General features: G+C 44.2%; 1 protein-coding gene across 2 annotated transcripts; it reads right to left on the bottom strand.

Moving 5' to 3' along the window:
• dnmt1 (DNA (cytosine-5-)-methyltransferase 1) lies at positions 1-26,069 on the bottom strand. Of its 2 annotated transcripts, XM_015349266.2 has the most exons (35): positions 25,830-26,069; positions 24,482-24,524; positions 24,006-24,113; positions 22,255-22,510; positions 21,676-21,748; positions 21,421-21,505; positions 21,136-21,176; positions 21,004-21,052; positions 20,442-20,525; positions 19,440-19,549; positions 19,226-19,344; positions 18,445-18,537; positions 17,838-17,989; positions 16,056-16,243; positions 14,402-14,416; positions 13,358-13,538; positions 12,817-12,914; positions 12,115-12,268; positions 11,433-11,548; positions 10,155-10,356; positions 9,027-9,160; positions 8,322-8,498; positions 7,825-8,049; positions 7,140-7,332; positions 6,804-6,894; positions 6,040-6,180; positions 5,658-5,940; positions 4,966-5,107; positions 4,179-4,345; positions 3,783-3,960; positions 3,095-3,290; positions 2,447-2,610; positions 1,778-1,894; positions 986-1,076; positions 1-333 (listed from the first exon to the last, which is right to left on the bottom strand). In XM_015349266.2, the coding sequence occupies exons 1-35, from the start codon at positions 25,874-25,876 to the stop codon at positions 296-298; spliced, it is 4,551 nt and encodes a 1,516-aa protein (XP_015204752.1). In that variant the 5' UTR covers positions 25,877-26,069; the 3' UTR covers positions 1-295. The 2 variants fall into 2 exon arrangements, with proteins under 2 accessions (XP_015204752.1, XP_015204753.1); XM_015349267.2 differs by lacking the exon at positions 14,402-14,416 and having other exon boundaries at positions 25,830-26,068.
• Between the last annotated feature and the right edge of the window lie 1,563 nt (positions 26,070-27,632).

Genomic DNA, 27,632 nt, shown 5'->3' on the forward strand with positions numbered 1-27,632 from the left:
TTACCATTTAATAAGAGCTTTATTTGAAATATTACAACATATAAAAACTACATACAATTTTCCCACTTGCAAGAAGGGGACTGTTGCAAATACACGGTTAAAATCACATTAAAAAAAATACACAAAATGGCACTGCACATTTTCTCTGTAAAATTACACGCATGTCAGCGATCTCTCACTGTTCATTGATATGCGAGGGTGGTGGTGGTGGTGGGGGGGGTGGGTAATTTCAGAGCATTACATCATTACATGAAACCCCATTTAGAGGCAGCCGTTTGTAGTCCAGAGCACATGGCTAGTCTGATATTTCCATCTTCTCCTGTTTCACATTCTCTGTTGAAAAAGGAGGAAAGTAAAATACAGAATTATTAAGAAAAACCATTACGACCAGCAGTAAAAACAAAAACATTTGCTATGTGGGTGTATTTAAAGAGAACAGGAGACACTGTACACAAAGGGTTTTGGGAGTGTGGAACATGCTGCCCAGCCATGTTATTGAAGCTGATACCGAGGCTTCTTTAAAGAATGGGCTGGATGGTATCCTCAGATAAATTAGAAGTTGGTAGCTAACAGGCTAGCTGGGTCAAATTCCTCCTGTTTTCAACTGTCCCAATACATTCATTTTGATTCAAACCTTTTAATCATATCATAAAAGTAAATTTTCCATGAAAGTTAAATTATATGCACAGCAGGAACAGTCCTCTGAAAAAGCCCCTATATTTAAATCCAGTGTGATGAGAAGAAATTAAACTCAATTCAGAGACAGCAAGATCAAGCCTGGAATTATGCCACTAGCAGACTGTGACCCCATCATCTGGTGGTATCCCCATCCTCTCAATATTGCTTATGTAAGGCACTTGCAATACGTCAATTCCCAGGGAAGAATTGAAAAGCAAGAACAAAATTGATCATGCAAGGTATCAGAAACATGCGAGGACCCTAAATGGTAAATATTTTGTATAACTGAAAAACTCAGATGATTTACCTGAGGAACCCTCCTTCATCTTCTCCAGCACACACTTCCTGATCTCCAGGCCAATGGCTTTGGCAAGAGGTGGCGGTACTGCATTCCCCACCTGCAAATCAACAAGGCTGACCTGAGCTGCTGCTTTCTGCTTACACATTTCGGCATCAAATAGTTCTTCACTTTAGGTCCAGTGTTTTACAGACAATTAGCCACAGCCCTCACAATGGATGCAAACTAGCCCAAAGACACAGGATAGACAGAACACAAGCACGTTTAGTGAGCTACATTTTCTGCAAATGTTGACAGCAACTAAATGATTACACTTGCGGAGCTACAGATCATAGGGCTTTTTATTTTGACCAAGCTACTAATTTATGGAGTTGAACCAAAGGGGGTACAGATCAACACCCTTTTCCATCACTGTAAAACATTAAGGACTAGGACTCTCCAGAAAATGAGCTTGAGGCCTCAGGTTTAGGAATACAAACTCATTACTTCACAATGCCAAGATCAGACTCTCTGCAAAGGTTTAAGACTCAAGATCACCAGCCCTGGACCTGTGGAGCCTCTAAGCAATTCATTTTATAGGTCACCCTAAGCAACCCATTTCTAAAGGACTGCTATGCTCACATGTTACTGTTCACAAGAACCAGTATTTCCTTAATTGGCATGCAATGTGTTCCAAATGAGCCATAACTTAATCTCACAAATCACTTGTTAATTCAATCAATTATATTCCAAGTCTTGATTTACAGGTTATAAAACCTGCTGCACTGGGGCCCTCATGAACTTGTTTCACATGCCCCTTACCTGTCTGTGCTTGTCAAGGATGTTGCCAAATAACCTGTATGTGTCAGGAAAGCCCTGAGACCTGGCACACTCCCTCACGCTGACCACCCTGTGCTGCTCTGGGTGGAGAACACGACCCTGCAAACCAGAGCAGAAGAGAAGATCAGTCCAACACAGTACAACTACCCCAGGCTGAAAAAATGAACCTCCCACTCAGTGTCAGAGATCAGCTTATTGAATGTAAATTTTAATGCAAATTGGCAACTTTGGCAAATAGCAATGCAGTACACTTAACACAGTACAGCATTCTACTCCATATTCAATTAATAACAGCATGTGTTCTAGCATTCCATCCAAGCTTTCTTAAAGGGGATTAAAAGACACTCACAAGCCTGCTTGTTTACAGTGTAATAGAGCCACAACATGTCACAGGAAGTTCTGCCACCTTGTTTGGAATCACAACATTGCACTGCTCATACCTGGAAATTTAATCTATTTTGTGAAGTAAATTGGAGGTTTTACAAGACACCATGTACATTTTACTGCACTTATTGCAGTTTGAAATGCACTCATCAATGCTGATTCTTTCTAACCCTGAAACATGAGAATAAGTTTACCCTTTAAAGCAAGAAGCAAAATGACAAACATTTACAGGAGGAGGACGTAGTGCTCCAGTGAAGGGCGGCTTACCTGCTTGCCCATGGGCTCAGGATTGGTGACTGTGGTGCTGAAGAAGCCATCCCACTCCAGCCTGCCGTACAGCCCGGCCCAGTGGTTGTGTCTGTTCCCAGTGTGTGGCAAACACCAGGGAATCAAGGTGTTGAACTGTCTGTCAGCTGGGTCACAGGGCTTGCCTGAGATCAGGAAGAGCCACAATTCAACCACGGGCCAAGACTTTCCACACAAGTTCCAACGCAAAGAGCAAACAGCACATCGCTGGGGTCAGTGCCAATGTGAACAATACAAGTCTTGTGCTGGTGTAACAACTTACTACATGAATTATCATTGGGTATCGTTTAAAAAGAAACAGGTTTATAAAAGCAGTTTTTCCACAGTCATCCATCACAGTCCATTAGAGCTACAAGATACTGGTGGTTTGAAATGTACTCAGAAAGGGATTTAGATCTGTACAATCCAGCAGTTTGTCTCTAGGACAAGTGTAGCGCCAGGGTGGCCAACCCTATTATGGACTGGAAGGGTCAGGAAATTGCCCAACTTATTTTGCATAAGCACATGGTGGTGCTTGTGGCCAAACTCAGCAATGACCAGCTTTGGTGGCTGAACACACCGGCAAAGACTCCTACACTGGCTGCTTTTCTGAGGTTGCTGACCCCTTACCTTCTGCACAGGTGCAGACGCCCCTCAGCGCCCCAGAGCTGCTTCGCCCGTTCTTCTTGTCCGAGTGTGTGTAGCGCAACTTCTTGGTAGTGGTGCCGTCACTCAGGCGCACCTCGATGTTGGGGAGGTCACGCCAGTCTGAGCCTGGTGCCAGGGGGATGTGCCTCATTCTGGCCGCCACCAGTGCGCTCATGTCCTGAAAGGGGCAAGGGAGGAGGAGGGTTATCTTAAGAATTTCTAAATCCAGACATTAACCCCCTGCTTCTCATTAAATGACGAGCCACTTCCCCGGACGTCATACCGACGGCAATCATTCAAATCTGGGGTCAACATTCAAACTGAAGGCGACTTTAAATTTGCTTCGGTGTACAGAAAGTGTGGGTGAAGACCTAATTTATCATTGGGCTATAATGGATCAAAAATCAAAGTAATCCAGCTATCATGGGAAAAACTAATTCAATTTTGCTTCCCCAATCTGCACATAACTTATGAGCAAAGTTGTATCCTAAAGTATTCCAAGACAATGACAAACTTCAGAGGAAGGATGCTCAAAAAAGAGGGAAAAGAAAAACAGGATGAATAAAATGCAGACACTGATCTATTATCAAACAGTCTCCTCTTGTAACCCTCCTAACATTAGGGGATTAGTAATAAGCTGAGGAAGATGACAATGAAACTGGAGTCGCACCTTGCAGATCTGGTCTCGTAGGATAGGCTGGTACTGTGAGCCTCGGATCTGTCTCTGGAACCAGGACTGGGGTTCCCCATTGTAGGAGATCTCCAGTGCAGAGGCCCCATTCCTAACCTCAGGGAGGTCAGACATGGTGTCCCGAACAGTGATAGTTCTATAGATCCCGCTGTTCACCCTGTGGAAATAATTTAGCCTAATTAACCTATGGAAAGAGTACTGTCATTATCCCAGTTTACACAGGGCTTTAAATGACCATATTTACAAGTGGCTTTGTAATGTTTACCAAGATTGCAATTTAGTCCTGTGAGTTTTTTTTCCCCCGTCAGGGGTTGCTTTACAGGACACATTGGGACCTGAAACTTCAGTTTTCTTGCTTCCTCTCAGCGCAGTTACCTTGTGATGTTGCTGACGTATCGCTTCTCATCCACCACCACGCTCAGAGAGCAGGCACGGGGGGCAAACACATGCAGAGGCTCTGGGTATTTGGGCAGCTTCTCCCCAGGGGCGGCAGCCAGGATGATGGCTCTCCTGCGGGTCTGTGCCACTCCGTACTGCCCTGCCTGCGTACACAGCGTGCAAGAGACACTGACCGTGAACTGCTGTACTGGCAGGGAGAGAGATATTTGATCCAAGGCCAGACATTTGCAGCTTTTAATAGCACATTTACACTAGACTAATACCAAATTGAATGGTTGTTTGCAACATCTGGGTAAAATCTTTGTGCATTCAACAGGGAATCTTTTCCATGTTTTGATTCACTTACAGCATGTGCTCACTGACAGAAAGCCACAGCTCAGCATTTTGTATTGTGTTGCTAAATGCCCTTAATCTTTGGGGTTCACAACTGCTTTGGGAAGATGGCCAGACCGCCTGCAGCACAACGTTTGTTTCTCATTCCTGGCCTAGTAGAGAACTGATGTAAAACTGAGGAGCTTAAAATCCATTTAGTTTCTTTACTTAACAACCAGTGATTGAAATGGATACCCAGTGTTAAGCCAAGTGAAAAAAATGAAATGAAATCCTCCAGTGTTACTGTTTTTAACCAACTGAGATACCGTTCCAAGTTTCCCTTCGCCTCCCTCTCATGAAAACAAGGAAAACGCAAGGTTGGCAAAGGGATCTGTTCACATGTGTGCTTCTGAAGAGCGTAGGCACAGTACAGAAAGCCAGTGCTACTCGCCTGCAGCACTCCGAAGGTGCACTGGTACCCCATCCGCACCAAACAGCGCAGCGTGAGCTTCAGCACCATGGAACGCTTGAAGGACACGAAGTTCCGGACGTTCTCAAGCAGGAAGAACTTGGGCCGGTAGTAGTCACAGTAGCTAAAACAGTACAAAGGAACAATGAGTCACAGACCAGTAGACGTAATTAACCAAAAATTCCATTTAAGTGGCACACAATCTCCCAAATACGGCAAATGAAAATCCAAACTCAGTTTTAGTGTTAGCTTTTCAAGCATGAAAACTCTTAAAACTTAGTTACAGGTTAGCAACCCAATAGCTTCCACCTTAAAGAGCAGCTCAGCTCCTATTCACTATTAATTAATAAAAATGAAGGTATAACTATAGTTTTATTTAATGGTACAATACTTTTAGGAAGTTTTTTTCCTCCCATGCACCTGTAAGAATAGAGATATAAAAGAATCCTTGCCCTCTGACGCATACTTGATTACATGTTATTTATGTTATGTTGTTACATGTTACTGTTATTGCTATTGTGTTACTGTCTATTGTCTTATCTTCTGTCCTATTTATATACTGCACCTGAGTGACTAATGAGAAACACTTTTCATTATACTACGCACCTGTGTAAGTTTAATGACAAAGTTGAATTGAATTGAATTAGGAACAATGAAAAATCCAAGCTGCAGACCTGAGATAGGAGACCACCAGGGAGTTCTTGAATTTGGAGTAGGTGCGGGAGTTGAAGCGGTTCATGCCACTGAAGCCCTGGCAGGGGGGACCTCCACACAGCATCTCCACATCCCCTTTCTGAGGGAGCTTCTGCCCCAGGGAGTTGGTCTTCTCCCCAGACATGACCAGCTTCAGCAGGACGTTGCAGTCCTCCGTGAAGACGGTGGTGCCCGGGTTGTTCAGGCGGAAAGCCTGAGCCGCGGGGTCCCACATCTCGATGGCCCACAGTGTCTCCGCAACCCCTGGGTCAGGGGACGGAGAGAAGAGCAGAGAGAGGCGTCAGGCTCAGCTGCAGACACTCATCGATGCAGATGGAAGAGGCACATGAATCCTGGACTTACCGGCCTGGTGGAATCCCTCAGAAAGCCCACCACACCCAGAGAAGACATCCAGGGTACGCAGCTTGTGGGGCTTCAGATCCTGGGGCTCCTGATCCAGCTGCTCCTGAACCGTGGAGGAAGAGGATTTTCCCTTGCCTTTCCCTGGAGAACAGCGAGCATGTGAATAGTGACACAGTGATGCAGCAAGGCTTACAGCTCTTGGCAAAACACAAAATTGAACAAACTAATCTAGTAATATTTTCAGGTGCTCATTGCAAGAGTAGTTTGAATTCCAGTCTGAGTCATGCTGTGTGGATACAGGGGATATTGCTTTCAAACATGGCCGAGACAACTGTCAATTCCTGTTACTGGCATACTGAAACTAACAAAGAAAGGTAAATGGCGATGGGAAGGCGTTAAAAGAAAATTTTAATCAGCAGCATTAAATTGTAGGATAGGGATCGGCAACAGCTCAGTTGTTACAGTCCAGTTGGATCGTAGCTTAAAAAATGGCAGGTTAGCGCAAAGCCCTGTTGCCAGAGGTAAAACACTCAGGGATGTTCGCAAGGCTCAGTCAGCACACATCTGCTTGATTACTAACCCACACAAAAAAAAAAACACCCAGTATAGAACTGGAGGAAAGCAGCTAAGTTTTGGAGCATAAAACCGGCCTGGACTTATACACGAAAAAAATATTTGTAAAGGCCAGAAGTAACATTTCACAAAAAATATTCTAGGACTGAAGTAAAAGGAATCGTATGCTTTCATTCCAATAAATCCCGTACCTTTGCCTTTTCCCTTCCCTTTCCCTTTGTGTGAAGCACTGCGGGCGTGGTTCGGAGGGTCTTCAAAGCTCTTGGTCTTGGAGTTGTACGCCTGCAAGAGGAAGATTCATCATTTTCTCAAAGCTCCTTCTGTTGCAGTGTGACAATTTTAACTGACAGCCTTTTAGAGCGTGATGTGCATCAAAAAGAAAAAACTAAGCACTCTATAGACCAAGAGTTAAAAAGCAAAATCTCCCCAGCCATTGAATCCACTCACACAGCAGCAGAAATCATACCCAGAACCCAAGGTAAAAGCAGAAGCACGCAGTCCCAGATGAACAACGAGAGGGTCGTTACCTCCAGGAAGTAGAACCTGTCGGGTCCCGCGCTGGAGTACTCCTGCACAGACTCTATCAGGTCTTCCCCATACTCCACAGTGCAGCGCCCCTGCACGTCCTTGCAGTCCACAGTCACCTCCTCGTCACTCCAGTACAGCATGTTGATGTCAGTGTGGTACCCTGCTTTGGGCCCTTTGTGAGTGTTTTCCGGCCTAGAGAAGGGGGGAAGGGATAGAAGAGAAGTACAAATGAAGACAAAGACCAGACTGCCATGTTCATCCAAGTCTCAGAAAGGGAAACCACTGCAAAGCTGGGATGCTCTTAGCAAGGCACAGTTCTTATTGTTTGTCATCTGGAACATGATTCTGTTTTTAAAAAAACAGAACAAAATGACTAATGCACAAGGTTACACTGGCAAGTTGTGAAAGGGAAAAATGTCCCATGCAAAATGCAAGCTTAATTGGTCTTTGATCAAGTGCAGATTTTTGGCAAGTTTTATTTTTTCCATGGGCTTTGGGTAAAACTTTTTCAGAAGCCGTTCCATTACTTTCAGAGAACGCTTGTTAAATCTCTCATATGGGCACTGTCCATTAGTCCAGCAGCACTTTAACACCCCCTCCCCCCCCCTGCTGCTTCTCGTTTCACAACGCCTAGCCCTCTTCACCCTTACTGATCGTTACAAAGCTGTCCTGTTATCTCAATACCTGTAGAACTTGTACAGGCGCAGTTTGATCTCAGTCTCGTTGGGCTTGCCGTTGCTCCGCTTCAGGCAGAAAATCTCCTTGATGCGGCCCACCCTGAAGGGCTCGGGGGCGTCCAGGTTGCTGCCCTTGATGTAGTCTGAGGACTTCCTGTAATATTCAGGGTACAGCTCCTCATCCACGTCATCCTTCCTGTGTGGTCGCTTCACTGGACTGGCGGACTTCACACTGGAATGAGACATTTGTGCGCATGTCACAGGAGATAAGACCCCCAAGTTATTCAATTCAAGTCAAATCGCTGTAACGCCAAAACAGAATCCAACAGATCTGAAAGTAAACCAGGAGCTCAGCAGAAGGACATCTGTGGCCATTTCAGTGTCCCAAACTTTAGGACTGCAACCTAAAGTATACAGAATATAGGTACACCCTGCTATGTATTTTATCCTATTCACAATCAGAACACAGAACAATCCTGTTCTTAATCTCTGCCCCCTCCATACCTGAAGGAGAAGGACTCTGGTAGCATGTAGACCCCATCCCCTACTCTGTACTGCTCCCCCCTCAGGCAGGCCAGGCCGTAGAAGACTTTGGAATCGTGGTCCTCAGAAAGCGGCTCCAGCACCCGGGGAATCTCCTGCTCCATGAGTTCCTTCGTCCGAGTACAGCTGTCACAGAACCTGAAAGAGAGAACAGTGCACACGGGATGTGAGAGCACAATCCAATACAGGGGCATCAACACCCGCAAACTGGTATTGATGCATTTTCCATCTTAATGTCATTTAAGCAAATGTTGGAACTTAAAAGCAGCAAAAAGAAAAAGATCTGGGAACCTTGATTTATCATGGTTAACTAGACAGTGTGGCGAAGCAATAAAGAATGATTGGACAAAGTACATGAAGAGAATTTAGATCAAGAGAATCCATGTTAATCACACAATCCCCTTGGTTGTGAGTTTGGATACAGTAAAGGGAAAGCCACTATGCACGCAATGTGTCTGAGAAATCGGAACTGGGTTTTTGGTTTATCAAGGGAACAATACAAACTGCATTTTGCATCAAATGTTTTTCCATGCATTGAAAAACCTACCTAAAACTAGATGAGCAGAAACAAATGAAGGCAACATGGCTATAAGGGTGCTGTTATGTACAGAACGTGCTGTTTGATGTGCGTCTTTCAACTCCCACTTTGCCCTCAGTCGCACTCACATGATCTCGCAGTCCTCAGCTGGGCTGACATTGGGAGGAGTTTCGAAGCGCGCATATTCAGGGTTGTACCACAGCTGGTAGAAGAAGCTCTTCCCATCGTCATCGATCACTTTAATTTCGCTGTCCATCCCTCCCTGCAACGAAGAGGTGATGCCTGCTGTACTACTTGTTGATTTTGGGGGGAAAAAACTCCACAAGCATGTTTCTCACTCTGCCCAAAATAAGTACAGTCGTAAGAGTCACTGCTCTCCTAAGCTGCACAAAAACCTTCTTATATATTTTATCACTGGACCCCATATTTTAAAGTACAGCATTACCTTGCTGACATTTCTTCAATTTTTACATTCTGCTTCTGTTTCTATTTACGTAGATCTGATCTTTTCACTTTCACAATAGGTTTTTGGCAGTAGTGGAGACTATTTTTCTTGGTTATCATCTGTGACAATGCCTAAAGTACACACGGCAGTATCAGACTCTACACTCACTCAAGTTTTAAAAGGCAAGACACCCATCTACCCAAAACCGACCGATTACAAAACCACATTTCCATAGTACGTGGAGTTGAGCCTTTTACTTTATGAGCCACTACAGGACATTATTACTACTAAGCACTTTCATATACAATTAAAACAAAAACGGATGAATATATGGTCCTTCATTACATCTGCAGCACACTGGTATGCAAAGTTTTTTAAAGAGATGAAAAGTGCTTAGCGGTAAAAACATTCCCATAGATGCTCATCAAGTAAAAGCTTTTGTTTAAAAACTGATATTGGGTTCTGGAGTCTGTCTGTCAGGAACCTGACCATGGCCCATCTTGGAAGCCGACTATGACCAGGACCACCCAGGCAGTGGCGTGCTGCTGGCTGACCACTGCCATGATCAGGCTGGGTTGTGGTGGCCAAAAGGGCCCTTTGCCTGGGACGGGCACCTGTAAGCTTGCAAACCCACCAGCAAAAATGGCATTCCTCCCATCAGTGTCTCTGCTCCTGTACATCACAACAGAGGTCAAACTGCATAAACCTAGATGTCAGATATGAGTAAGTGGTGTGGGAAAAAAACCAGAGATCACGGAACCAGGCCTAGCCTAAAGGAAAAAGCCAGTGACCAAGTTATCTCCCCGCTTACCTCCATGAACCAGTTGTTGGATGGTGCTTTGTACATGACGTTGACTTTTCCCTTGACGTAGGACAGCTGCATGTCCTCGCACTCGTCCACCAGGAAGAGCTCCAGGGGGTCCGAGGACTCCCCCAGCACAGTGTCTGTCCCACGGCAGAACCAATGAGCATGGAACATCTTCCCGTTGTTGTCCTCCCACAAGGCTGTGATCCTGGTGGAGAGAGGGAGGGGGACAAGAAGGTATTAACGCTTCCTTTCAGAGCAATAGGAAGATTTTAGTGTCCTCCTTAAAATCTGAAAACTGGCTGCATACGATGTTGTACCTTAACCAATGTCTGTGAAAACTTCACCTACACAACTTCAGTGTTCTTAAAATTAAATGCCTTAGGATGCCCAGAGTTCATTCAGGATGTTTTCCAGACTTGTGCACAAATAAGTATAGGCCTGTCATTTTGGAGGCAAAACACTTGAGCCTTTTGGAAGAACAGGACATGACTTTGCCTGTGTCTGAAGGCTTTTACTGCACTAGAGCTCACAGAGACAACCAGTCTAACTGTACAACTGTACAAAACTTCAGAAAAAGTACCTAAATGTTCTTGTGTTGCAGACTGGGATATACAAAATGCAATGTTTGCTCAACATCTATGATACTCTTTAACACATTTTTGCAGTTTTAGTTGAAAATACACAGTCAATATGATTACAGCTACCTCATGACTGGATTATGCAGCTTCACCAAATATGCATTATAATAATGTACAGTTAGCTTTTCATTAACTTTAAAATGAATTTGTTTCCTGTAGGAAGAACCAGGATTATACTATTTAGCAGGACCGTGTTGGTGGAGTATGTTGGCACTGTGTACAGATCACATGGTACGGAACCATTTACAAAGCACACGTCATCACATGGAAGAAGAGGCATCATCTCAAAATTAAATGATAGCAGAGCGGACGGAAGAAATATGGAATATAACAGAGTAATTACAAAAAATAGATGCATTAGTATACTGTAGAAAGTGCCACATCTCCAAATTTTGCCAGTCTCCAAAACACACCAAGGCAGATCGCCAGAAATTAAAAATCAAAGCCCTAGAGTGTACTAAGGTATAGTCAACAAATGAAGGAGGAAGGATGGTTCTGCAATTTGTTAATTCTGAGGGAGTGCAGGTTGGGCTGCCATTGAAGCAGCTGCAGAGCTACAGATAAGGCTCTCAACAGTTAAAGAAGCATCAATGTGAATCCGAGCAGTAGAACGTTAATGGCTCTTTGAGCACCTGGTACAAACCTGGCCAGATAGAGGGGTTTTGAAGGGTCGTCTGGACTCACAGACACACAATCCCCAACCTGCAGAATTTCATCTTCCACACTGACTTTCATGTAGTAATCCTTCTTACCCACCGTCTAGAGACCACAAAAAAATAAAGTGGAGTTAGGAAGAAACCACCTGAGATTTTAAAAAGTCTGTAGAAACAACATGAAAAGAGAGTGGTAACTCAGAAGTCTCAAATTCACAGACTACATTAGTATTAGTTCTCACATAGCACTCTCTCTCAGTTAGATATGCAGTAAGCAGTAAAAAAAAAAATCACAGAGAGATCCAAACAGGTTTTAAATTATTTTTTTACAAGATGTCCAGAGGTACCAGTATTAAAAGAGCAAAGAACACATAAGATGTTCATCAGTTGAGCCACCCTATAACTCCAGTTTTCTGCACTGAGGAACCCAACATCCTTGGCCCATGTCAGGGCAGGTCAGTTGCTAATACCGACCAGGATCCCTCACGCAGTGGGATAATCGTCCGAGTGTTGCCAGGGTAAGCATGGGATGAGTCTCTGCAAACAGCCATACATAGACCACACAGCTAATTCAAGCCGACACTATCCTTCCTCTACAGCATAATGGGGCTGGCAAGGCCCCATAGCCTTTTAGCTAACAGGTGCATGCGGCGAGGTGCTGCAGCACTTTACCTTGACGGGCTCCCCCACCCAGGACAGCTTGCTCTTGCTCTGCTTCTTCTTTTTGGCCTGAGACATCTTCTTGGGCGTGGTCTGCACAGGCAGGACATCATCCTCGTCTATGTTCTCGTCATCCTCCGCTTCCCTCACCGCCAGGTTCGGGCACCTAGCAGACATGTCCGTTCAACTGCATCTTTAAAGCCCTACAGAGCAATGATCCCCACATACACATCCCCTGCACCTCTCCAAAGGAGTACAAGCTGTTCATTATCATCTTCTAAAGTCTGAAAGGAACTAAGCACAACAACCCAGCTAAACACCCACCATTTAAGGAACTACTTCAATCTGTTCCTGTAACCTCAGGGGTCTTGAGGGCTAGTGTGTCTGCAGGCTTCTTAAAACACCAGAAGTGCTGGGAGATTTGGTCCTGTTAAGCCAGAAACAAACTGCATTGGCTCACTAACTGCCAAGTTATACTGAAAACCCATAGACACACCAGCCCTCCAGGACTTAGACTGGGCTCTGTCTGCTATACACAGATGACACTTGTCTGTCGGGAACAGGCTGTTTCGTATCCTAAGACATGATTTTGCCATGAGGATTTGTGGCCAAGTAGCCAACCACCGAGATCAAGAGGAATGAGTTGGTTAGAATTTTGCAGCTGACTCGCTGGCACCATGCAATGGGAAAAAACAAAGAGTGAAGCAGCCTCACCTTCTCTTTAAACAGGCCTGCTTGCTGCGTCCACTTCCCCCAAATTTAATCATATCCTGGCACGCTGTGCACTTCCCACAGTCAGGAGCCTGGCAAACCTGTGCCAAAGAACACAGAGTTAAAGACACAAACTAAAACTCCCCTCATCTCATTGGCAAAAACAAAATAACTCTATAATCCCAGCTTAATTGAAAACATTGTATAACACTATGCTAAGCAAAAGAATTCAAAACCAGTTAAAAGCAGAAGTGAAATAAAAAAACTCTAGGAAAACTTGAGTGCTTTGGCTGCCTATTTATTGTCAGCAATCCATTCTTAACACAGGTGGTGGAATAAAGCTCGTCTCTTCAATGGTCAGCTGAATGAGACTTAAGTGCGTAACAGACGATTCAATTCTTTGGACACTCATTTGTATGTCCTTTGAAAAATGCGGTGTTCCAGAAGGAAAGAACAGGAACACTGGGAAATCCCACTCCACTCTAAAGGAGTGCATGGATGTAGTGTGGCCCTGGCACACCGCTGCAGTCCCCCATGTTCTCACCTCGCACACCCCGCAGCGCCGGCGCTTGGCAGAGCTCTCCTTGTCGTTCTGCTCGATCTGATCCGAGAAGAAGGTGTCGAAGATCTGGTACACCAGCTTGGTGGTGGTGGCTTTCGTGGGGCCCTTGTTATCTTTCTCGATCTTGGTAGGGTGGCGGATGGCCTGCCTCCTTGCAGCACGCCTGCAGAAAATGCACATAAAGCCATTTTTACTTCCAGGGCAAGCATCCACACAAGTGGAAGGGAAAAAAAAAAGATTAAATGAGATAAAAAGTACAGGCGCTGTCAGTTACTGTAAATTTGTTAGAAAAGCCTATGGCTTTTTCAAGGCCCTCTTTATAATGTGTAGAATCACCTGACCCCCCCCCCCCCAAGGTTTCTGCTCATTGGACTTGCAAAATTGCAGCATGTGGGAGAAGAGGACAGGTAAAGGGGAAATTATCAGCCACACAAGCCCCATGGCAAAGCACAGTTCGCTCAGGTGTGTTCAGAACTGTGCTTCACCAACTCATTTCTCTCCGTACAGCTAGGCGCTAATCCGCCCCAAAAATAGCATTACCCAATAAGACCATATTACAGAACACAAGCCACACGCACAAGAAGCCATTTAAAAATAACGCCAGACAGACGTATATATCCCTGTAGGTGCACATGCAAAGTGCTCTCTTCCAGTCTGTGGTCAGAGGATGAGTATGATTGTTTTTTGCAACATGACAGCTCAGGGACAGAGGAAGAATGTTCTGTACACAAAAAGCAGCATTCATGCCAAACAACATCTGTTCCAACATGCCAAGGGTACAGCATGCAATTGCAGCTCTGCATCTACATTGCTGAACTACTAAACAGTAAACACAGACATATAGAAGGGCTTTGTATTACTTCCCCTCCCCAAGAAGTACAACTTGCTTGCACAACGTTAGGATTCAGAGGCGGAAGAGCTACTTTTATATCCGTCATTAAATTTTTACCAGGACAAATAAAGGCTTTGAGACATTACATCACAAAAAAAAAAAACAGCAGGGAAAACAGACAAAGTTATACCTACCAGTACAATAGCATGCTGCATAAGGAAAACCAAAGATATATTAACTTACAGTGAAAGCCAAAGCACAAAGACAATTGTTTTCATGAGAACATTTACATAGGGTCTGAGACTTAAACGATCCAGCTAAGGTATTAGCTACACCTCCCTTACAATCCTCCAAAGTCAGCTCTGCTTTGGAAATACTACATTACAATATTGGAGCTTGGGATCATAATTAGGAGCCCTCTTTATTTGTATTTCATATTATGAAGTGGCAAGTAAGAAGGGCTACTTGGCACCTTAGCTAGCTCGGCTACTATTACTAACTGACCTGCTAATTTTTATACTAAGCAGGTGATGCTTGAAGAAAGCTATCGGCTTCAACATGACTGGGCAGCTTTGCCAACACTCCCACAGCCCTTTGGGTAAACAAGTACCTCCTGTTCTCAATTTTAAATGCACTTCTACATAGTTTCCACTCGTGTCTCAAGGTTCATGTTTCACAGTTGGTTATGAAGTCCTCCAATGGGATGACAGTCAATACTTTTGAGAATTCAGGAAACTTGAGTCACGTCCTTTTTGTATTCTCTGTTCAAAACTGAAAAGAGTTTAGCCTGTCAGAGAAGGACGTTTATTCATGTCAGGGACAATATATTGTGTAATGCAATGACCAAAACTGTACACCACATTCTAAATGGATTGTCTTACACTGAATAGTCTTAACAATATCCTCATTTTACAATTCTACACTTTTGATAATCTTACTTTTTATTAACAGCACAAGCTTTTCTTTCTAACATGATTCACAAAGGCCACAAGCCAAAATCCACCAGTTTAGTCTACACCACTTATTCACTTAGATTTCACAACAAACTTTGAATCCGTAACAGATTCCAAGGACTAGTATACGCAATGGTTCACAACATCTGGCAGAGTTCTCTACTAGGAGGAAAAAAAGCATACAAACAGGGGTTGTGAGTACAGTGCATTATAATTTCTGCAACAAAGTAAAAAAAAGGTGCACTGCTACTACAATCTATGGGCTTCCAACTGTTTAAGTTAACACCTGTTAACTTCGTCCTAAATTGAAATAAATCTTTTGCTAGTTGTTTTCTCTGTGTTACTGGAAATTAAGGAGCCTCTTCTTAATAAACACGCACCACTGTTATAAATTATGCCCAACATGAAATTTACCTTGAGCTACAACTTAGTCACAACAGCTCACGTGCAACTTTCAAAACTGGAGAGGGGATGACTGAATGCTCGTGCTACATGCAAAACTTCTGCATGTCTTAATTCATTAGAGCTGTGCTGGTAGGTTTAAACATTGGTCCCTCTTTTCCGATCACTAGAAGCATTTCACCCATGTAAAAGCAAGCTTACCATTCTAAGGGGGATTGTACAGAATGCCACACGAAATTCTGCAAATCCCTCAAAAGTCAAAACTCACAGCTGAACGCATTTTTGCAAAACATAAAACACTGGGACAGACCAAGGGACAAAATTACAAAAGCATTTCAGATTTTTCACAAAGTTAATGTTATCCACAAGCTCTTTAAAATAATTACGCAAATATTGCACAAGCATTTGAGAAATGGGTAAGCCAAGGCTTAGTAATTCCAGCCCACACACCCCCTAACAAAGTGTCCAAAAGCTGTGCAGGGGGCAGCCTTACCTTTTGCCCAGCGTGACGCCAGCCAGTTTGATGAGATCCCTCATGCAGGGGGTGACAATGATGGGCTGCTCGTCCGAGTCCCCGGCCTCGTCGTAGCTCTCGACCTGCTCTACCACGAACTGGGCGTGCCGCAGCAGAGTGTCCTCTGTGAAGCGGTTGAAGTTCAAGCCAGCAGGGGGCACTGTGGTCTGCACAGGAAGAGGTCAAACGTGAACCATTAAAAAGTGTAGGCATTTGACAAACCTATCCAAGGAAGTGGCTGCAAAACGGCTCTCGGCAGTAATGTGATCTGTGATACCCCTGACTAAGCCTTCTTGTTGGCATTTCCATCAGGACGCCTCTGTCCTTTCCTTCATCACTTGCCAGTAAGAGTCAGATGTCTGGTTTGTTTTAAACCACAGACCATGTTGCAGAACATCCAGCACAGAGCTGCTCTTTCAAAAGTAGAAAACACAGAGGCAAAGTGCTTTGCTCACACCACATAACACCGGTGACTCCAGAGGGATTTTGGGTAATGATAATTGCATGTTTATCATACGTTTTGAAAACTGAGATCTGCGATGCAATAAATACGACAGCATCTTCACATGGCTAAGAGACACTGCAACCAAATCACATCTTTTTGCTGTGCGTGATGAGCATTTATGTGAAAGAGTCCTGAAGAATCTGAAATTCACTGAAGGAGCTGACATTGGGAGTCACAGGAAAAAAAATTCCATACATAAAAACACCCTCCGGTTTTAACTGGATGCCCAACCCCTTACAATAAAGGGAAGTCTTTCCAGGTCTAAAGCATAGATTAAAAGCTATAAAACATTACCAAAAACACTGAGCTGGGATATTAGGTTTAAAAAAAAGTTAGGAGCATAAACACGCCCAGTTGGATTAACAATCACAGAAAAAATGCGGCATCAGCATGTCTATGCAAAAAAGATTTCTGGCATCACTATTTTGAGGCTGAAACTGAAGAACTAGAACCTGGCGCAAAAAAAGACTACTTTTTTAAGCACATGCTGAAGTTAGAGTTAATTTACAACAGGAGGAGGGAGCGGAGTGGGGAGAAGGTTTCAAAACTGAATCATGGAACAAAACAGGATGTGAGACATCCCCAGCAGAACAGTTTAATAGCTGCAGGGAGCCAAAAGTGTTGTGAAAAATAGAGACTCAAGACCATGCGTAAAATGGCAGTGATGCATTGCCTCCTACCTAAAGTCAGTTAATCTTACTCAGTAACATCCAATAAAGACTTAATCAGTTTGACAGGAAAATGGTGAAGATGCCAATAAGGCAAGGTCATACAAACAAATATGAGGTTTGTTGGATTTTTTGTCTCCAACTGCACAAAGTATCGGACTTCCTTCACTGGAAGGAAACTTGAATACTGCTCTTTGGTGTGTTTTAAAAAACTCCCAGGTCACTGGTTGCAGGAAAGCAAATTCCTGACCCCAAAAACAGAATGGCTGCCAAGTGCAGTTCCTCTTGCTTCTGCAGCATAGGATGACCTGCAAGCTAACAAATTCTGACTGTCGTTACATTAAGAAAGGGTCAATGCTTAAATTTTGCATTACTGTTTCACTTTCAGATACCCAAGTTAAATCAGTGCTGTGGAAACAAATACTGCTGTAGCTGCAGAAGGCAGCTTTCAGTCACTTCAGTCTCAGTTGCCCATTGCTCAGTCATTCAGTCAAACCACAAGGCAGCAGGGACACTCTTTGCTTATGCTAAAATCTTTAAACCTGCTGAAAAAATGTACAGTTCAGAGCATGGGGAGCACTCAATCACCTCGATTTTGTTGAGGAGGTCTTCATAAGTGGCCTCAGGATTCTTCTGCAGAAACTCCACCACGATCTTGCTCATGTAGATCTTCTCCTGCATCAGAGCGAAGATGGGAGCGTACTCCTCGCTGGGGTCCATCAGGATGTAATCCGCAAACGCTGCCGAGAAAAGGGGATTACAGGAAGCAACCAGCAGTGAACACGCTCAAGGACCTGAAAGCGTGTCTCACTTTCACTACAATTCCTTTGAGGCCAACAGAAAGGGAGCAATTTAAGCCATCAAAGGAGTAAGATGAGTAAGATCTTACAGGAAGGTTTTTTTTAACAAGGACTACTAGAGGAGGAAGGGCAAATGCCACTTTTCATTTAATTAAAAGAGAGAAACAAAAGTTGATTTGATTGAGGGAAACAGGAAAACAACTGCCCCTGCCCCCCCCCACCCCGAACTCCGATATCAAGGTAGATTAACAAAATTAGAAACTTTCAGAGGTTACTTGGGCCGAATTAGTGCATCACCAAACAAACTACAGACCTTATACACTTCACCAAACTTCTAAAAGGCTCCGTAACTGGCAAGACAGATGTCCTGCTACTCTAAATCTCTCATCACTTACCTGTAGTGAACCCAATCAGAGCCTTTTCACCGCCATCAAAGCCAGTTATCCACCAGGCATTGATGGGACCAAGCTTCTTGGCAGGAACACCCCCTTGAACAAGAGCAGGAGGAAAAGCAAGTTTTAGATTTGGAGGCCGAACGCCATTCATGAAGGTGAGAACTGAAAACCGCAGTGTTAAAGGACAACACCTAGCTTCAAGACACAGGATACAAAAAAAAAAGCACAATACAGAGAAAACCAAGGGGACCTCACACAATAATTCAAAATACTCGAAGGCATTAACACAGCCAACCCAGGGGACTTCCTCAGAATCTACAGTGAAACACAAACCAGAGGACGCAAGGGGACGCTATTTGGAAGAGTGCATTTAAAACCGAGAACAGGAGGCACTCCTTTACCCAAGGGGTTGTGGGGGTATAGAACAAGCTACCCATCCACATTGTTGAAGCTCATAACCTGGTTTCTTTCAGAAAATCAATGGATGAGATCCTTGAATCAAGTTACTACTAACTTCCAAATAGTCTAGATGGGCCAAATGGAGGAAGCTTTCTTAACCTTTAGAATTTCTTACATTAAGCAGTTCTGCAGAGAACTGAAAACTACCAATGTATCCGACATAAAGCAGTTTTCCACTGTGGTTGAAGACGCATGCTAGCCCTCCATTATAATTGGCAGGGGTATGTCAAGAGAGGTACACAAGCCATGCGATGATTTTTATAACTGAAGCTGGAGAAGAGGGGTCTTATGGGATCTCAGCCCCTAGCATTGAAGCACATACCATCCATGCAGGGGTTGTCATCATAGATAGGTTTTACAGCACAGCTGAAGTACAGCTCCACATTCTTCTCAATCAGACCCGAGTCGAAGGGGCAGAGATGGCCTTTCTTGTCATAAATGCTGCAAGACAAAGAGCAGAGCACAACCTCAAAGCTAAAGGTTTAAACACATCGTTTTTTTACTCGCATTTAAGAAAAAAAAAGACTCGGATTTACCTGAAATTGGTGATTTTATGCTGAGGCAGATCTTCGTAACTCTCAAACCCATCTTCGTTCGCATCAAACAAGGAAAGGCGCTCGTCTGTCAGCATTTCCGGCTCATCTAGCTGCATTGCAGTTATACAGAACACAGTTCGACATCTACCACCATGCTCAAGGTGCATTTATATTCAGAACTAAAACCTGTATTTCCACATCACCGCTGGGATCTTCATAATGGATTCTTGAGATCAAGTAAGATTTCTTATTCCACCATGATTAATCCCTCAATTAATGTCTGGATCCTTGGCTTCCATTTAACACTCAACTTAACGTAATCAGAAATGCTGAAAAAGTGCAGGTTCAAGAAAGCTGAACTGCATAATTGAGCTTCATAAGTGTCCTGTATGGTGAACTGAAACAGTAGTTTCTTTACACTTTAGAAAGAGAAAAAAACATTGTAGGCCCAGGAGAAGGGAATTTTGTCTTAGTTCTAAAATCACTTGGCTATGCTTCAACTGATGTAGTAATGTAGATATCTCTTTCAAGCAAAGGTAGAGTACATGAACTACTTCTCTTTAAGCTAACATAACATCAATCACTCTGGTGTCAGTGCAAAGTGTAACCAGGTACAGTCCTAGGATTTAATGAGTGTCTTGCTCCAGCAGGAAAAAATATTTTTTCTTTGTAGTCCTGAAAAAAAGACCACAAAGGGATTTGACACAACCATCAAAAATCTTTAAAGGTACTTGAGAAATCAACAACAGTCTTCAAAGTCAATAGTGAACCACAACCCACAGGATGGGGGGGGACTACAGTAACTATTCAATCACATCAAAATGACTTCTTTCAAGTAACAGCTGGATGAGATTCCTGCATTAATTATCTATTAGCAACCAAAAAAAGCAACAGGAGCCTGGTAGACTGGGGGGGTGGGGGGCGTCTGCATATGACTGTTGTAGCATCGCTTTATCTTAAAACATCAAACAGGAATCTGAAGCCTGCCAAGGAAGTACTCACAGCATCATCAGGATCTCCCTGGAAAAACTTGAGGTCCGGATCGTCCAGGTACTGCCTGCAGTCTGGACACTTGGGAGGTGGAGTCTGAAACGGGAACATAAGACCACTCCCAATGAGCACTCCAAATTTTAAACACAAAAAGGTGCTGCTTCTTATAAACTTCCAAAACCAGGAATGTTATCAACTACCACACACAACCACAGGGCCATCTGAATTAAAAAAGGATTACATTCCTGAAGGCAAAATGAGTAAAAAAAAAAAGAGAGGAAAGAGGGCTAGCACGATGGTGCAGTGGTTAGTGTTGCCGTCTCTGGGTTCACTTCCTGGGGTGCCACCTGAATAGAGTGTGCGTGCTTTTGTCCGTCTTTGTATCTGCAATGGACTGGCACCCCGTCAGGGGTAAACCCTGCCTTGCACCTGTTGATTGCCAGGAGTGGCTCTGGCTTCCCCGCCACCATGAATTGGAAGAAAATGTTAGAAACTGGATGGAAAGGAATGAAAACAAAAATATTGATAGGGGATTGAAAATTAAATCCTTAAACAAGACGCATTTACATCTCACCTTGGCTGGCGGCACAGGATTCTTCTGAACAGAAGCTTTAGTGTCAGTCCTAATCAAAGAAAAAAAATGTTACTGGACCAATGCAAATCTAAAACCTTTGTAATTCAAAAAGACCATTAGAAAATTTCTTACTTTTCCTCCGACTCCACTTTTAATCTTTTCTCATCTTGTGCCTAAAAAAAAAGGGGGGAGAAGTGCTTGCTGTAACATTGCCTGCAGAGACTTGGCATGCATGGTCACCATAATAAAACAGTCAAGAAGCAAAACAAAGAAATAAACTCAAAGACAACAAAACTGTAAAAATACTGATAAACAAAGCTGAAAATCCCAAGCAACCAAACGGACATGACAGCAGGACAACTTTCAATGTTCCACCGCAGGTCGGCCATGCATGAAATGGCATTTATAAAAACCAACCTTCTCTTCATCATCCGTTACTCCCTCTTCTGTAACCGGGGCCACCTCCTCTCCATTCACTTCATCTGACTTGCGCTTGCTTGAGCTGCAACAGCAAACAAACAGCTAGCCATCAAGTGACTCAACTCGCCAAAAGATTTTAAGAAACGTAACTCGGCAGAGGCTACACAATATCGCTTACACTTTCAACAACGCTAAAGACATTGAACAAGAAACCCAGGGATGTAGGCTGAGAAGAACATAAAAACGGGTTACCTTTTTGCAAACATGGACAAGATTGTGGGCTGCTTGACAGAATTCCTGGTGACCCTGGAACTGGAGAAAGATTCTGAAAGAAAAAAAATCCAACATGATTGGAACAAGGTACTGAAATGCCCAGGTCAGGCTAGCCTGTAGCAAACCTACATCTGGCGAAGCATTCTTCCAGGTTCAGAATTCCTTCTCCTCCTCCCCCCCTGCTTCCTTATTGCAAGTGTGCGCCAACATTTCCCACTCTCACCTGGCAGCCCTGGGCCAGGAAGTTTATCTGACCAACAAGTGTGTCACAGGGAACACCCCCAGTGGGAAAGCAACAGAAAGGGAAGTAAAACCACACCAGCTGTGACTAACAACTGATGGTGCTCAACTGCTCTGATTATAAAAGGGGTTTGTATACATCACACAGTTAGGTATCCACCCCCTTAATACTCCAGGACTTAAGCTTGCGTAGAGTATGAAAGGTTTTTTTTAAACACAAAATAACCTTACACCACTACTATGGCTCCACTGCTGGAAAGACTAAGTTTCAAACGTTTGTAAGGCCCAGTATCCCTCATGCCAGGCAAAGCTTCTTACTCTTCGTGTCCCCTTCAGTCTTGCTCCTTCTGCCCCCTCTGGGCTTGCCAGTGCTGGGCGACTTGAGCCCTTCCTCTTCCCGAGCCTCCACAGTGCCCTCTGCACCCTGCCCATTCCTCGGGCCGCAGTCTTCATCGCTGGCACCATGCGCCCCGTTCTCCGCGCAGCCGTTGGCCTGGCCATTGAGCTCCGAACTGCCGTTCTCCAGGCACAGCTCCCGGCCAAGCAGGGCCTTGACTTTAGACAGGTACCCCTCCTGCAGCAGCACACACAGACACAGAACCACCACAGGGTGAGGCAGGGATTCAGCCCTGTACGCCAGGCCCTACTCTCCGGCTTGTTATTTCAACTGAGATCTGCACAGCTATTCTGAGCTCATAGCGTGCTCAAACAGAATTTGAAAAGGAAAACTCAGTTCAGCACAACAACAACATAAAAAAAATTCAGGTGCTGGTGTGAAACTATTAGGTCTTTGCCTCCAAAGACTGAAAAGATTCCTTTCACCAAGACGAGGACGAGAGGCGTTTGTACGCATGCATTCTGGCGCGTCACAGAGAGAAACAACCAGCTGTGAGCAATGAGTCAAAACAGTCTTCCTCCACAGCCAGCCAAACTTAATTTCACCTTCAAATGCACCAAAACATGATTTGGTCACATCACAATGCAGGCATGAAGTCTGAAGCCCCAGCTTCAATTAAGGACAGAAAATAGAAGTGGTACATGCATTCAAAATAGTCTCTTGGTGCCCTAATGAGCGTATAGAAGACTTGTGTATTGCTTCTGTAGGCATAAACACATGCACATTTTTTCTCTCCCCTTGATATATAACTTGAAATGGGATTGAGTGATTCTAAACTGACACTTTCCTTGCCCTTACTGAAATTATTTAAAAAAAAATTCACACATGGTCAAAGATACATTGGATCAGCCCAAATTTTACACCGCATCTGGGACTGTAATGTTAGTCACCCCAATCTAGGACTAAATGTAATATCTTTCAGACTTTGATCCTAAATGGGCTCGGTAAAATAATCCTCAGATGACGACTCTGGTTGCTGGAAAATTATGATGAAAAAAATCCCTATTCAAAGGCTTTATCCAACAAAAGGGAGAAACCCACATAGCTTCCTTTAGAATCCAACAACCCGACTCTTCTTTGGCAGGATACCTCAGTGTTTGCGTTTCCCCATCAACCCCCGGATTTGTGACGGACACCTTTTCTCGCTCAGGGGGCTGCACCGAGAGGATGGGGATTTGGGGGTGGCAGTGCTGCATCCATGAGTTTTTGGACCACCTGGCTGTTAACAAGCACTTTCGCCTGGAACCGCAGCTGGTGTGACATGCATCCAATTTTTATTCCAGACCTCCACATTAAAACAGCCTTAAATCTGAAACAAGCCTGACAGAACCAGAAACCAGCCACAGCCTAGGAACCCCAAAACACCTTGCAAACAATAAGCCCAGCCACAGTCTTGCTATTCTTTAAACCTTTTCAACCTAAATTATAAACTTCCATAAGAGAAACAACAACCCAGTTAAACATGCTTCAGACAAATGACGTAAAGGCTCGTGTCAATCACAGAACAGCGATGGGGAAACTCCTGTCCTCAAGAGACAAAATCCAGGGCCACATTCATCCCTCCTCCTTCACCAACAAACACCTTCCAAGATTCTCCTGGGTTTGCCAGCTGTCCCACTCGATTTTTGCAAGTGCAACAAAACTGATGGCAAAATGGGATAAGCAGATTTACCACTGAAAGCTCCTCTTTCTTCAGCTTGGACTCAAGGTTGTTGAGCTGATTCTGGGCATCTGCCTTCAGGTAGCCAAGCACCAGACTCAGCGTCTCCCTCACGCGCTCCTGCTCGGAAGAGAGGGTGGGGGAAAACTCTGAAAACATGACGGCGCTGCCAGCGAGGGGGTTGTAGCATGCACCCGCGTCCATGCTGCAAAGGACACCGGTAGGGTCAGCAATGTGGACGTGGGAGATTCTCAGGTGTCGAGGAGGAAACTGCAACCAAGGGATAACACTAAAAATAACACTGCAGCCGTCTCCTAGATGAGACTGTGGCCCTGCAGGAGAGCAGTCGGACCAAACCGAAACCAGATTCACAGCATGGTAACAAAACCGGGCTAGTTTAGCATCTCAAGGCGATCTGAAAATGCTCCAAATGCACCATCAATGATTTGGGTTAGATTTCAAACACACACACGCCAAAATGCACTTACCTCATCTGTAAGACCATCTCCATCCGTATCCAAAACTTGAAGCCTGTAAAAGAGGAAACGAAGAAGAGGGTAACTACTGGGGGCAGTACAATACCAGTAAAAGCGTCGTGAGGCAAGAGAGAGCCCCCTCTCAGCAGAGTTTTCTCTGTGAAGCTAAACCATCATGCCGGAGACCACAGGGCTCCCTCCCTCGGGGCAGAAGCACACCAGCAGAGCCAAGATAAACACTATTTTCAGAGTTCTCTGGATCTCAGATTCGACTAAAGGCGGGACCAAATTCCAGGTGGAGTGTTGACGTCCCGTTCACCTCAACATTTCCTCTAAAACATCACAAGTGCCCCCACCTCACACACACACACTTTCTCATCGTTTAATGTTTTACAGAAAGCAGTCGCAGTTGAACAGCAGGAAGTGCAATGTAGCCCGCTAAAATCCAGGAGGAACACGATCAGACAGGAATGAAAAAGCAAGACAGTTGTGGCTCAGAGTGTGACTCGGTCTCGGCGACCTGCCCTGCTGCACACGTACTGTACAGCCCGCAATGCAAGGAGGCCAAGCTTGTGCCACCCCCCAAAAAAAACCCAAACACTCAAACTTACTGCGGGAGATAAAACAAAATTCGACGTTTTTTTTCCCCCGTACTAGCGTGCTCCACTGCGCGGAATAAACGCGCTGCTTTGGTGAGCACACCGGCAGGGCTTTGGGAAGCAGGCCGGGGGCTGCTGCTGGAGAACTTGTGGAAGTTGTGCGCAGTGCCGGCGTTCGGACCCGCGTTCTCATGACAACGGCACTGTTCACGGCGCCCCGCACGCCAGCTCGACACCGGCCGCGGCGCGGGGATGTGCCGCCGTTTTTACTACGGTAACGGCCGCGGCACGGGCATGGAAAAGACACGGTCCTTTCGCGCCAAATCCAGCCGTCTACACCACCCACTTCCGAAATCCCCCGGCGCGCTCAAAACACGCTTACTTCTCCCAGCGAAACACAACACACCGCCCGAGTGGAGCCGACAGGTCGGGATCCGAGCCGCCCAGGTGTGTGGTGCCATATTATCCCGTACAAGGCGTTGTCCAAGAGCGACTCGCGTTCACAAACACAAACAGTACTTATCAGCGGCGCCAAAACCGAGTGTCGAGTAAAGGCGATACAAAATAAACATGGAACAAACTGCAGTATAAGTACAACAACGGAAAGGCGCAGGAATTGCAAGGGATGAATTTAGACTCTGGAGATTCCATTAAAAAAGAAAGAAAAGATAAAAGCCCCCTCCCTTTGGTTAGTGAAAGAATACACCTGATGTATTAATCATAAACCTCAGCGGCAAGAAAATAAATCGTTAACTAGCTACCGTTTTTTGACGTCCTCTGGGAGGGATAGTGATGTCTTAGCTGGCATTTCAAGTTTGAATTTGGTTTGTTTTACAAACAGGAGAATCCCGAAGCGTTTCTGTTCTAAAAAAAACAGAAAGAAAATAAAGAAAAAGGAACATAAAATAAAAGCAATATCCTTTAAAAACGAGGCGCTTTCACCCGAGGACGCTTCTTATGGATTCTATATGCTGCTACGGCGCGCGGGCCGGCTTTTCGCGCGGAAACCAGGGTACGCTGGGCTCTACCACTAGTCAAGCACATAGGGGAGCGCAGTGTCAACTGGGATATGTTCAATTTTGTTTTTCGATATTAAAACTTAAAACAAGCCATCCTTTTCATCTTTTATTAATTAAATATAACAGAAAATGTGTTTTTTCCGCCTAGACGTGTTCTATGTTTTATTTCAGTAATATATTTTATTAGTTAACCCCTGACTTTCAAAATGGAATCATCCCCAACCACCTATGCCGGGTTTTCCGACGTCATGAACAAAGAGAGGGGGGATGTATTATTTTCACATTTTACAAGCTTTTGTTCTCCATTTACTCGATTCATTAGAAAAAGACTGATAACATGATATTTCACAATAAATCAAACAAGTTAATCATCGGACACGATAGAGTCGTCGCCGTCTTTTAATCTTTGAACAAAAGATATGTGTACCCCCCTTTAACTATAAAATAATATATCTGAACAAGAGCAGACCAACTCTTACAAATCGAAGAGACTAGAGGGGGCAGATCAATAAACATTTAAATTATATATTTGTGAGAGATAGAAATATAGCAAGGCTTGCAAGGCTAACATAATACGATCACATTTTTTAAACGTTAAGGTGTGGATCGATTTAATATTTTGGAGGAATGTAAAGGAAAGCCCCTTAAAGTATTTAAGTCTTACCCGTGTAGTAGAGAATTTGGCCATCCAGGCTTACTCGCCTGTACACAACGTTACGCCAATAGCGCTGCGGGTGAGAGCGCGGCGCAGAACTTCAAAAAGATCTTACTGTAAGTCAATCCACAGAAACAAGAAACGCAGACAATATGATCGAGACTTCATGTTTGCGAACCATTTACTTCTGGTGTATATATATTGTAGGTTATGTACACTGTTATGTATGCACTGTTCGAAACAGACCCAAAGCCAACTATTCTAAGCAGATGACAAGACAGGTTATTTATTTGCAGTATTTGAAGTCTCTTTCGGAGCGCCCAAGCTTCGTGTTCGCATTTTTTTGTATTTTTTTAAACTGGTGGAATCGTCACATCAACGAGAGAACGAGAATGTCCATATGTATTAACTTTTAGTAATCGCATTGCAAGCTACGCTTGATGCGTGTATTTCAGTCATGAAAGAAATACCTTAACAGGGTCTTTCTGTGGCAGTGTCACTGTATGATGTGTCAGACGACTCTATTTACAATATAAACATTTATGCTGAGTGTCAGTTGAACTTACACAATCACATAGCTGCGCGAACGAGTGTAGTGTGGCTACAGAGCAATTTCTTTTGCAAAGTAGCCCATGTTTACAGAGTATAAATGTAATCAACAGAGTGTATTATTAATCATATCATTGAATACATTAGTGCGAGGCAGAGGCAAATGGAATGACTCAATGAAAGCACCGTGAAATTATTTTAGTTTTACCGAGGTCTACTTGCACGCGAAGCTCTTGAATCAGAGCTGCGCTGGCCTGCGTATTATGCGCAGATTTCGGCGGGTGCAGGGTTTTAGAGACGCCCATCATCAGCCGTCGAAGGACAACAGCTCAGTGTGGAGC

This window comes from Lepisosteus oculatus, chromosome 11, assembly GCF_040954835.1.
Source record: "Lepisosteus oculatus isolate fLepOcu1 chromosome 11, fLepOcu1.hap2, whole genome shotgun sequence".
NCBI classification, from domain to species: domain Eukaryota; kingdom Metazoa; phylum Chordata; class Actinopteri; order Semionotiformes; family Lepisosteidae; genus Lepisosteus; species Lepisosteus oculatus.